General features: G+C 52.1%; 2 protein-coding genes across 7 annotated transcripts in view; one reads left to right on the top strand and one right to left on the bottom strand.

The window, feature by feature from the left end:
- CCNY (cyclin Y) overlaps positions 1-2,483 on the bottom strand; it is a 128,683-nt gene extending 126,200 nt beyond the window's left edge. Inside the window, exons 1-2 of one of the 6 annotated variants that reach the window (XM_084978812.1) lie at positions 2,256-2,483; positions 1,918-2,128 (exon numbers count right to left, since the gene is read on the bottom strand). In XM_084978812.1, the coding sequence (XP_084834938.1) occupies positions 1,918-2,071 (154 nt within the window). In that variant the 5' untranslated portion in view covers positions 2,072-2,128; positions 2,256-2,483. Of the gene's footprint in view, positions 1-1,692; positions 1,863-1,917 lie in introns of those variants that run through there. The other 5 variants (XM_084978815.1, XM_021064007.2, XM_084978814.1 and 2 more) reach the window with 5 other exon arrangements.
- Positions 2,484-2,592: 109 nt separating this feature from the next.
- Positions 2,593-10,764, top strand: LOC102164731 (endogenous retrovirus group V member 1 Env polyprotein). The gene is made up of 2 exons (XM_005668194.4): positions 2,593-2,652; positions 7,368-10,764. The coding sequence occupies exon 2, from the start codon at positions 7,566-7,568 to the stop codon at positions 8,595-8,597; it is 1,032 nt and encodes a 343-aa protein (XP_005668251.3). The 5' UTR covers positions 2,593-2,652; positions 7,368-7,565; the 3' UTR covers positions 8,598-10,764.
- Positions 10,765-12,087: the final 1,323 nt, after the last annotated feature.

Genomic DNA, 12,087 nt, shown 5'->3' with positions numbered 1-12,087 from the left:
CTCATCTAATTGAAACTGCTGAGAACTGCTGGGTACGTAAATAGGAGATGGAGAGAACGTTGTTTAAAGAGTCAATTCATATTTCTGGGTTTAAACTCGCCTCATCGTACCAGCTGGGTTCAGGTGTGAGAAGACACTACAGCCCAGTTTAGAAAACCTCTTCATCTGCTCAATCATCTTTCAAACTATCCTGAACCTCCAAAACAAAGGGTTGGTGGTCTTCAAATATTTTCTCAAAAACAAATGATGACCAAAACCTAGATTTCTTTCAAGTGAAAGAACACACAACACTATTCTATTTTTTTCTGGCAAAATCCTTCTAAGCCTTATCACCAAATAGCTCTTTGCAATTACTTTCATTTTCTTGTTTCCTTACTGTAACAAGAATGGTATGCAGCCCGGGTCTAAGAAACGTGAGTCTTCCTTCTGTATTATTTTAATCCGTTATTTTAAAGACAAAGCCTCTACCCAATATTAATTAGGGCACAACATAAAAGAGAAATTATTTCCAATGTTTCAACATTTTACGGGACTAGGTAATGATTTTCTATAACAAAGTCATTCCTTCATTCACTCCTTTAAAATACAATACTTACGCGGTCTTTACAATATGTAAGATAATTCTTTCAGGTGCTTGGGGCCAGAGCAATGATCAAGACAGAATGGCCTTAATATTGGTCTAGATGCTTTTAAATGGTTCACAGACAGCTAAAGAGCAGGTTAATACAATGAAAGTCTAAAATAACACCACTAGACTGTCATACTGCACCCTAATTTCCTAAGTGCCCATTATAAACCAGATCTTGTATTAGCCTCTTCTACATATGGTACCCATGTAGTAAAGCTGCTGTGTTCGAAAAAGAGGAAATTAGAAGAAATTAAATAAGACCAAACAAAGAGAAAATTCTTCCCTTGGTAGTTTAAATTTGGCTTTGCAAACTAAAGGGAATGCGCCATCCTAAAAGTAACAAGAATGAATTATGACAGTTGTGCCAATTCATTCACACAAGAAAATTTTCCAGATTACTTCAACCACACCAATTGTGAAAAGACTTCGTGCTTAAAAAAAAGTCAAGCTGTCATAAAAATATATTTCCAATTTTAAAATTTTTAAGTTGAAAATTACATAAATTATAAGACGCATAAACTACCCATCTACAGATATTAAGCCACGTAGCTGATTGACAAAATAGTGCTAATAAAGGCACTGTTAAGACCAATAAAATAAACCACCATTACCACGTGTAGTGATCAGTCCTTTACAAACCCTAGTCCCAACCAAAAGTCATTCAAATCAATCAGAAATTCACAAGACTCTGTAATTCAGCCCCAGGCAAAAAAGAAGCGACTTAATCCAAAACTGTCAGCAAACTGCTGTGATGATCCCGTAAAGAAATTTTAATAGCATTCAGGTGAAGCTATTTGACTGCAATCCCACACCGCGCCCCGCCCCCGCAAAAAAAAAATTTTTTTTAATTCCTTATTGTTGTTGGTATTTTGGGGGGATTAGCTTTTATGGAAATGGGGTCTGAGGCCAGCAAGTGGGATCAATTTGCGAGTTTCCGGAGAGCTGACCCAGGCACCCAGTTCTCCGGCCGCAGGTAGCGACTGCGATTCCAAACTGGGAACTCATTCCTCGGCCGTGGCCAGGGTCCCCATCCCCTTCGCCTTTCGGAGGACGGGGCGGCTCACCCTTCGGCGCGCAACTTGGCAGGCGGCTGGCTCTGCCGGACAGACGTCCAGAGCCCGGCCTGGACCCCGCCCCGGCCGGCCCTCCGGGGCGAAGACCCCGGCCCGCTCGCGGGGACCGGCCGAGAGCAACGGCCGCCGGGCGGGGCGCGGGGTGTGGGGCGCGCGGTCCGGCGGCGCGGGGCGCCGGAGGAATCCGAGAGACCCCCGCCCTCCCGCCCGCCTTACCGTCGATGTTCTCCCGATCGCTGATGTGCTGCAGGTTGCAGCCCGTGTCCTCGCGGCTCAGGTCGGCGTCGGGCCGGCAGGACTCCAGCCGCGAGTGGGCATTCCTGCGGAGCTTGGGGCTGGACGACACGCAGCACGAGGCGGTGTTCCCCATGGCGGGCGCCCGGGCCCCGGCGCGGCCCCGGGTCAGCAGCGGCGGCGGCGGCGCGGCCTCGCCATGGGCGGCCCGGCTCCCCTCGCCCGGCCCGGCGGCCTGTCCGCGGCGGAGGAGCGCCCGCGCCCGCGCGACTGCGGCCGCCCGGCCCGGCTCACCCCGCCGCCGCCATGGCGGGCGCCGCGCAGCCGCCTCCGCTTCCCGATCGGCCCGGCTCGCCGCCGGCGGCCGCAAGCGGTTCCGGTTCAAGGGGCGCGGCCGCTCGGGACGCGGGGTGGACGCGGGACGCGGAGTGGACGCCGGCGGCGGGAACGCGGGCGGCCGTGGGCGGCGAGGACGCGGCCGACACGGAGGCGCGGCCGGGAGCCCGGGCGTGGGCGGCTGCGGGGACGCTGGGCCCGCCCTACCGACCCCGCCCTCCGCGCCCTCCGCGCCCCGCCCACCCGGCTCGACCGCGCCCCGCCCACCCGGCCCCGCCCCGCCCGCTGCCCTGGAAGCGGATGCGCCGCGGAGGAGCGGGTGGCTTCTCACAGGCGCGGGCAGCGCGGCGGCGTCGCGAGGACCCCGCGCTGGGACAAGAGGTGCGTGCGGCGCTCCAGCCGCGAGGCGGGGGCTGCGGGGCTGCTCCGGGCTGAGGGGCGGGGCTTTTTTCGCTTCTCTTTCGCGCGCCGAGAGGCAGCTGGGTAGGATAGGCGCTCTACCCCGTCCTGAGCCGCCGGCCGTCCGCCCGGAATGCACCTCGGGCCCGGGAGGCGCCGCGCTCCCCGCGGGTTACTGTCGGGTCCGCCAGGTAGCGCCTGCTCTCCTGTCACCTGCCCACGCCCCGGGCCGTGCGTATGGGGACTTTGAGGGGTAGTCCCCGCCACCTCCTCTGCAACGCTGCACCCTCGCCTGTCCCGGGGGCAGAATAAGGCGGCAGGAACAACCCTTCTCCCCATTCCAAGTGGCAGGGAAGGCGTCCTGAGGGGAGACGCGGGGACAGAATGCTCTGTACGGGAGAAACCAGGCGCAACCCATGGTCTATATGAGGAAACTGAGATCCAGAAACTCAAAGTGTTATTTACGGAGGCAGGTACCAACTGGGAAGAAAAGTAAGGGCAAGCATCAGCGCTCGAGCATCAGCGATATGTGTACATCTTGCTAAAGGCCATGTAAACATTATTTTGTCGAAATCTGAACGAGTGTAACCTTTTTTTTTCCATTGCTTTTTTTTTTTTTTTTTTTTAAGGGCCGCACCTGCAGCATATGGATGTTTCCCAGGCTAGGGGTCTAATCAGATCTGTAGCTGTACTCCACAGCTTAGGGCAGCGCGGGATCCTTAACCCACTGAGGGAGGGATCCGCCCCAGGTCCTCATGGATACTAGTCAGATTCGTTAACCACTGAGCCACAAAGAGAGCTCCTGTAAACCTTTTTTTTAACCTGTGCTCCCTCTCCGTCCCTTAGTAATGTTCATACATTTATTAGTCCATCTTTTAAAAAGCTCCATGCTCTGGACTGTATTATTGCCATTTGTTGGAATGTCCTTGTGAGATCCTGCTGGCCCCCTCTCCACCTATGTCTGTAGGGTAATGGGGGTTGATGAGCAGCCAAAGATAAGACGATTTACACCCCTGCCTTACTGGCGAGGTCAGGTCTAATCTTTACTCGTTCCTTTTTTGTATATGCTGACATGGCTGTCCCCCTCCTCAGAAGAGATGTGTTAAGTAAACTGAGAGCTAGTATATTTTTAGCACAGAGTGATTCCAAGAAGGCAGAAAATCAGAATAGAAGATGCATCTATTAGTAGTTCCCAGATATTGGTCATGAAAATATCCCCCAAGAAAGTAGGAAACCAGTGGGTCCTGTGGTTTGGGATATATCAGTACCAGGAAAGGCGAAGCCTGTGGCCCCAGTGGAGATAAAAGTTAAAGCCTGGAGGGAAATAGCCTGGAATCCAGAGGCAATAGCCTTTAAAGCCTGAGGCCTTGAGAGGGGGCATCCAAACACTGCTCACCAAATTCCTAAAACACCGGCCCATTTGGCCTGCCAGTCCTTTTATAACGCTCAGATTCTCCCTGACCAAAAGCCTAATGAGCACACCATTTGGTGTGAGACATAGGAACAGTGAGTATGGAAGGCATCTCCATTCACCCAATGGTGCCAACCCCACCCTACTCACCCAGATGCCAGGGGGCACTCAACATTTCTCTGTGTCGGACTTCAAGGGTGCATTTTCCCATACCCCCCATTTCCCCCTGCATCGGACGCTCAGTACCTTCTTGCCTTTGAATGGAAGGATCTGGTCACTCTGCAGGCTGCTCAGGTAGACTTGGGCAGTGCTTCCACGGGGCTCTGGGGACGGTCCCCATGTCTTTGGAATTGTGTTAGCAAAAGAACTGAAGGAACTGAGGCTGAAAAATGAAACTTGGTTAACGTATGTTGGTGACCTATTAATAAGTAGTGAGACAAAGCAAGATTCAGATCAGAATGCTGTTAAGGCCCTAAATTTATAAAGTCTTCGCAACAAAGACTCAGATTTCACAGCAGCAGGTTCAGTATTTAGGATTTGTTGAGCCCCGTTGCGTGAGGCCTGGCCATAGATCAGAAAACAGCAATTAGGAGTTCCTGTTGTGGCGCAGCAGAAACGAATCCGACTAGGAACCATGAGGTTGTGAGTTTGATCCCTGGCCTCACTCAGCATTGCCATGAGCTGTGGTGCAGGCCGGCAGCTGTAGCTCTGATTTGACCCCTAGCCTGGGAACCTCCATATACAGCAGGTGTGGCCCTAAAAAGACAAAAAAAGAAAGAAAGAAAACATCAGTTAATACCATCCCCAACCACAAAAAGACAACTTGAGGCTTTCTCGGAATGGCTGGGTTTTGCCATATCTGGCTCCCAAATTATGGCCTTACAATCAAACCCCTAGTTGAAGCTCTAAAGGGAGAAGAAAGGGAGCCCTTCCAATGGAGTAGGGACCAGCAGTGGGCCTTGGAGCCTCTGAAGACTGATTTGAATAGGGCACAGCACTAGGGCTTCCAATTTTTTTTTTTTTTTTTCCACTCCTGCAGCATATGGAGTTCCGGGCCGGAGATCAGATCTGAGCTGCAGCTGTGGCAACACCAGATCCTTAACCCACTGTGCCAGGCCGGGGATCCAACCTGCATCCCAGCGCTTCCAAGACACCGCCAATCCTGTTGTGCCATAGCGGGAACTCCAGGGCTTCCAAATTTAAACAAACCCTTCACCCCCGCCCATGGGAGGTTAATGTGGGCACTGGGAGTCCTGACCCAAAAGATGGAATCAGGAGTTGCTGATGTGGCATGGGGGGTTAAGATCTGCCGTTGCCACAGCTATGGCATGGGTCCCAGTTGCGGCTCAGATTTGATCCCTGGCACTGGAGCTTCCATATGCTGTAGGTGTGGCCAAAAAAATAAAAAGGTGGGACCAAATCAAAGGCCAGTGGCTTACATTTCAAAACAACTGGCCCTGGGGTGGCCCAGCTGCCCACAGGTGGTAGCAGCCATGGCCCTACTGGCCAGTGAGGCTTCTGAGTTTACGTTGAGACAACCCCTAGATGTATTAACGCTTCATCAGGTCCAGACTGTGTGAGAAGCCAAAGGACACCATTGGTTCCTCGGAGGAGGGTTAGCAAAGTTTCAGGCTCTCCTATTGGATACCCTCAATATTAGTTTAAAGGTGAGCCAAGCCTTAAACCCAGCAACTCTTCTCCCAGCTACTGACAGTGGAGATTATTGCATCATTGTACAGAGACAACAGAACAGACTTAGATCCGATCTTCTAGATGAACCCCTTGGCAACCCCGAGGCCAAATGGTTCACTGACAGTAGGCGCTTCATGGAGATGAGAACCGGAATGGCAGGATGCTCTAGTTAGCTGAAAGGAAATCATAGACGCCAAGGCCCGACCACTCGAGACTTCAGCCCAGAAAAATATTTTTACTCATTCTAAATGTGGATTCCATGTGCTACATGCTCCTGCTGCCATTTGGAGAGAGAGAGGAATGTTAACTGCTAGAAATTCTCTCATAAAACATAAAGATTTAATCTTGGCTCTTTTAGAAGCAGTGCAGCTGCTTGTGGCAGTAATTCCCTGTAATAAACTGCCATTAGATGGACAGGTCCTTCATAAGCCAAGGAAATAGCAAAGCTGATCAAGCTGCAAAAGAGACACTTCAATCACAAGAGCCTGACCAAATCATGGCCCTGGTGACTTGCCACCACCCCCCCGCCCTGAACTCCCTGGCCTTCCTCGGCATTCCCCATGGGGGCAAGAGAAGGCTGAGTATGGGGCTGTCAGGAAGCATAGGCAGGGATATAAAGGATGACAAGGTTCTTATCTCTGGGGCCCAACAATGGGAGCTCGTTAAGGGTTTCCATGTTGCCACCCACTCATAGGGATGCACTCTGGGACTTGGTACAAAGGACCTTTGCAGAAAAGGGGGCTTAAAGGAACAGTGAAATGAGTGACTCTTGCCAGTGGTGTATGTGTGTCATAATCTGCAACCCCATCCAATCCCGCCTTCATTGTTCAGGCCCGTTGAGCCCTGAGGGACATGCCTGGGGGAAGACTGACCATTAGACTTCACCCAAATGACCAGGGATCGGGATACAAATATCTTCTTGTGTCCATAGATACTTTCCAGGATGGGTCGAAGCCTTCCCCACTCGATCTGAAAAGGCCACCAAAGTCTTTTAAGTCCCTTTTAAAGGACATGATTCCTTGGTTTGGGTGTCTGAGATCCATCCAGAGTAGTAACAGTGCCTCCTTCATAGCAAAGGCCACCCTGGAATTAGCTCTAAACTACACACCTCTTGGCACCCCCGATCTTCAGAAAAGGGAGGGGAAAAGTGAACCATACTTTAAAGAAAACCTTAGCAAAGCTTTGCCAAGAGACTTATGAGCCCTGGACCAACCTGCTACTTAGGGTTCAAGTCACCCCCAAGAGTCACCTGAAGCTTAGCCCACTTGAGAGGACCTATGGGAGGCCCTTCCCTACCACTGCCATGAGGAATAAACCAGCGTCTACCATGTGTCCTTAACCTGGGACAAGGTCAAAGGCGATCTTGGACCATGCCACCAGCGGGACAGCAGAAGGGGCAGCCCCTCCATGAATTAACCTCGGACCAAGTTCTTCCTAAAACTTGGAAGGAGGGAGCCCCTGAAGATCAACTATTACCAAAATGGAAAGGCCTCTCTAGCGTAATTTGAGCCGCCCCCACTGCCATTAAACCACAAGGGACACCTAGTTGGGTACGTTGATCTAGATTAAAACTCTTGCTCCAAAAACCCCACAGGCCACAACAGAAGAATACACCTGAGCTGCTTACTCAAAAGACAAGGAACCACTGCAGATCAGTAAAAAGTGCCGTGGTGGCCTCGCCTCCCCCTGCTGATTTGGGGTTTGTGCGCTTGCCTCTTGCCGGCTTGCGCCATCATCCCCGCGGAGCAGCCACTCCTCTGCCCTTCCTGGATCGAGAAGACCAGCCCCAGCGATGGGGTGGAAGAGGTGGACCCTTCTCCTGGCCCTTCTCCTACGGAGGGCTTGGGGAGAAAATGACCAGGAAAGGGAGACCTGGAGGGAAAACTCGCCCGGCAACTTTTCCAGCATTTTGGCCTCAGGAAATAACCTCTCTCACTGTTGGATCTGTCACCACCACCCGCAAGAGGGGGTTCCTCTGCTCCAGTTTGTGCCTGTAAATGAGGACGTGGACCTCACCCTGACCTCTGAACCCGTGAGGAGCGCACCGCTGCTGATGGGGCAGCTCCAAGATCGTGACCACATGGGGTGTATAGAGCTTACAGACCCTTGGAACCAAACCGGTCTCCAGGTCAAGCGGCCCCTTCTCTGCACGGCGCCAGGAAAGCCCTGCTGCCCCTGCCAGACAGACACCTGCCTTGCTGATGCGGGAAGCGCCCTCTCCGTTTATCCGATGTCATTTTCCACTTCAAGCTCCTCGTGCACCCCTAACCAGACGCACTGGTGTGTGGACCCGTCTCTCCTCTCCCCGGGCACCCAGCCCAACACCTCGTGTACGCACTGGAAGGGAACCGCAGCCCCATCCTGGAGGCTCACCTATCAGACCCCATCTGCCTTCAGTGACGACGAGGGGATAGAGGAAAACTCAGAACTAGACAGGGGCCCGCTAGACGGAGGGCCCCTGTCCCCCGGGTGCAGTACTAAACCTAACTGGGGTTCCCTTTTACGTCGCTGGTTCAACTCCACCTCACCCCGCCAGGCCTGCACCCCCGCTGGATATCTGTTCCTCTGTGGTCCAGCGCACAACCGACTCCCCTTTGAAGGGAACCCGAATTCCTCCTTCTCCTGGCCTCTCCAGGCTGCCGCCTATCCCTGCTTAGACAACGTCCACTTCCGGGGAGAATGCACCCTGGGGCGACTGGTCCCGAAAGGACTAGGTGCCACCGAACACAATGCCACCTCTCAAAACAGACATAATTGGCCCCTCGGACTAATCCTGGCAGGGGTTGGGGCGGCCCTGGGACTCGCCACCCTGGGAGGGTTTTGACTATCACGAAACAACCTTAAGAAACCTCACACGGGCCATAGACAGTCTGGCCTCAAAAACTAGTGATGCCTTAAGGGGGCTCCAGGAGTCCCTGGTTTTCATCTTCACCGGTGTCGTAGTTGACCCCGATTTATCTTAACCCTGAATTATCTTCTGGCTGAAGAAGGGGGTGTCTGTGCAAGTTAACAAAACTTGCTGTACAGACGTCAACAGCTCGAAGAAAATTGAACTAGATACTCAGGAAATTTATGAACAAACTAAATGGTTACATGGAATTAGCAACCCCACCGCCCACTGTGGGGCTGGGTGAAAGGTTTCAGCCCTGGTGTTACTTGGTTCCTGCCTCTCCTGCGCCCTCTAGTGGCCACAGTTCTTTTGTTACAATTTAGATCCTGCCTGTTTAATCTTTCAGTTAGGTTTGTGTCTTTCAGCCTTCAGCAGTTCCAAGTGAGGCTCCTGGTGGCCCCAGGATTTCAGCCCATCCCATTGAAGGTGACCCAAGTCCCTCTAGGTGCTTGGATCGCTCAGTGCGGGACTTCTGCGCCTCCCGGGTAGGCTAGGGTCTGCAGCCCCTGTTCAGCAGGAAGTAGATGCAGAAGAGACCTTTGGCCCCTTGACCCTTAGGAATAAGGGGTGTAGACTGCCTCAGGGGGGAATGAGATGGGCTGGGGCCTCGGGTCATCAAGCAGGACGCTGGCACCTGGGCAACGCCTCCTTGAACAACAGGAAGCTGGCAGCTGTAACAGACCAAGATGTGAAGCTTCCTTAAGCAACAGGATGCTGAAGGCCATAAATCAGCCCCAAAGTGATTAAGCACAACCTCAGGCCTGTGCAGCAGGGGCAGTGCTGACCACTGTGTTGCCTTTTAGGTGGCGGTAGTGAGCAAGCCCTTTTGGAGGTGCCAGCGCAGAAAGCAGAGATCTACACATGATCCCTGCAGATGGCACAACCAAGGGGGACAGCCTAAGCATGTCTCTGCCTGTCCTGCAGCTCCACACCCCCCCCCATCACCCCACCTAAGGACCAGTGAAGTGGGTGAGGTCACCTGGGTCTCGCTCCCTTGTGCTGCAGTGCAAGCCCCTGATAAAGCCTGGTCTGAAATGCTCATCTGGCCTCTTGGCAGTTTCTCTTGATTCAAGAGTCCAAGGGCCCCCTTGGAACATAAATGGCAGCAAAGTGCTGGTGCTGAGAAGATGAGGAAAGAAAGCACTCAAGAACTATGGCCCCAGAGGCGGCTCGGTAGGAACAAGATGAAATAGTGCTCCTTCTTAAGGCAGTTCTGACCCCTTTGCTTCCCAGGAAAGTCTGGGCTGTGACTAAGTCAGTGTAGATTTCCATTTTCAGGACGACAGTGTGGGTAAGACGGCTGGACCCTGGTAGGGGTTACCGTCCTGTCTGTTGTGATTGCTGTCTTGTGACTTGGGTGCTGTGTGAAAGGAAGCATCCAGCCACTCAGCCGTATGTGTGCAGCCTGTACACGCAGGCACATTAAATTTTTACTTAATCATAACAGTTATACTAAGGATATGGTTTGAAGGGCTTAAGAGGAGACAGGAGAATGGCATTTAGGAGACAGCATGACTGCAAGCTTCTTGTGCTGACAGGTCGTTGGCAGAACAGGACAGCAGTGTCAACTGAGAAGAAGCATCTGGAGGTGGAGGCCCACATGACAGGGGCAGGTTAGTCACAGACTTGCCAAAGGATGGCCTGACTGCTGGTCTGCAGGGACTTCTCCATACTCCCCCCCCCCGCCCCAGTTCCTGCCATCGTCCCCTTAGGAATGCACCTGTTGGGCTTATTCAGGAGTGTGACTTACAGTCAGCAGGCCTGGAGAGGGAAGATAAATGTGAAAGCCTTGCCAGTAATATAGTAGGGTGTCAACCCCCACCCTTCCCCACCCCTGCCAAAAGACACACACACACACACACACATACACACTTCAAAACCCTCCCGGCAGAGATGCCTCCTGCTTGACGCGCAGGGACACTTTAGGAAAGAAAGGCTGCAGAAACCATGTAATGCCAGGATGACAATGAAAGGTGTCATTTATTGAACACCTACGAGGTACTAAGTGATTTTTTTTTTTTTTTTTTTTTTTTTTTTTTACATTCAAGTCTAGGCTGTTATCCCCATTTTTCAAATAAAGATACTAATTCTGATGGTGAAACCTGTGTAAGGTCAGACTACGAGAAAGGGCCCAGGGGTGGAGACCCACCTCCAGGTATCTGAACAGGAGAGTGGAAAGCAGATGCAGATAAAGGGAGAAGAAATCTGCAAGTGTTGAGCGGCAAAGAGGCTCTTTCGTGAGTCCGGCTTGTCGCCTTTCCTCTTTTTGGAGGGAATCAGTGACTGCTGAGGACTAGCTTTGGACAAGGGGAAGAGAAGGGAGCCTTAATATGTCTGTGGGGCCCAGCCCTCTTGACCAAAGGCAGCAAGGTTGAGGAGAAGCATTATTCAGAAAGAACCTGAGTTCCCATAGTGGCTCGGCTCTAACAAACCCAACTAGCATCCATGAGAATGTTTTGATCCCAGGCCTCGCTCAGTGGGTTAAGTATCTGGTGGTGCTGTGAGCTGTGGTGTAGGTCGCAGAGGGGGCTCAGATCCCGCGTGGCTGTGGTGTAGGCTGGCAGCTACAGCTCCCATTAGACCCCTAGCCTGGGAACCTCCATATGCCGTGGCTGCAGCCCTGAAAAGACAAAAATAAAAAGAAAGAGAGAGAAGGAAAATGGCTAGAAGCTCGGGCCAAATATCTGCTCAGAGTATATCTGCTCTTTGAGTATCACTTGGAGCCAGTTTCCTGCATCAGTCACATGGACATTTGTCAGGCAGCTGTGGAATAACCATGACCTTTTGCTGTGTCACCAGTGCTCTTATTTTCCAGTGACCCCTCCTCTCCAGATTAGGCCCCCATAGTGATGCTAAGCCGGCTACCCTGTGACTGCTACGGCGGGGGTTGTATTCAGTCTGAGAGCAACTTGACCTTGACCAACATAAGTGATGCATTTATGGACAGACCATTTCTCGGAAGTACCGAGCCGGGCACCTTGGGGACACAGAAATGGATAAGATACAGTTCCCACCCTAGAGCAACTCTTAGTCCAGTAGGATAAACTGTTGAAAGCACACGTTTAGAACATGTCAAGTGATTGCAGTCACTTGGTGGTAAAATGTGAAGAATGCAGAGCGTGCTGCCTATAAATAGATACTTTTACTGTGTGTGGATACACCTAAAATTCCACCATAAGAGATTTATTTCTATGAAGTAAAGAGATCCTATCAGAGTGTAAATTCCCACAAGTAATTAAGGACGGCTAGAAGATTGAAACACCAGTGCCGTCGTGGCTCAGGGAATGAACCTGACTAGCATCCATGAGGTTGCAGGTTCGATCCCTGGCCCCGCTCGGTGGGTTAAGGATCCGGCATTGCCATGAGCTGTGGTGTAGGTCACAGACGCAGCTCAGATCTGGCGTGGCTATGGCTGTGGCTGTGG

This window comes from Sus scrofa, chromosome 10 (assembly GCF_054392235.1).
Source record: "Sus scrofa isolate SSC_HxYL_T2T_F1_AM1 chromosome 10, Sscrofa_HxYL_maternal_Yorkshire_Landrace_v2.0, whole genome shotgun sequence".
NCBI classification, from domain to species: domain Eukaryota; kingdom Metazoa; phylum Chordata; class Mammalia; order Artiodactyla; family Suidae; genus Sus; species Sus scrofa.
This window is presented reverse-complemented; position numbering and strand designations above follow the sequence as displayed.

Coding starts and splice junctions, on each gene's coding strand:
- LOC102164731 (XM_005668194.4), top strand. CDS start 7,566: ATGGGGTGGAAGAGGTGGACCCTTCTCCTGGCCCTTCTCCTACGGAGG.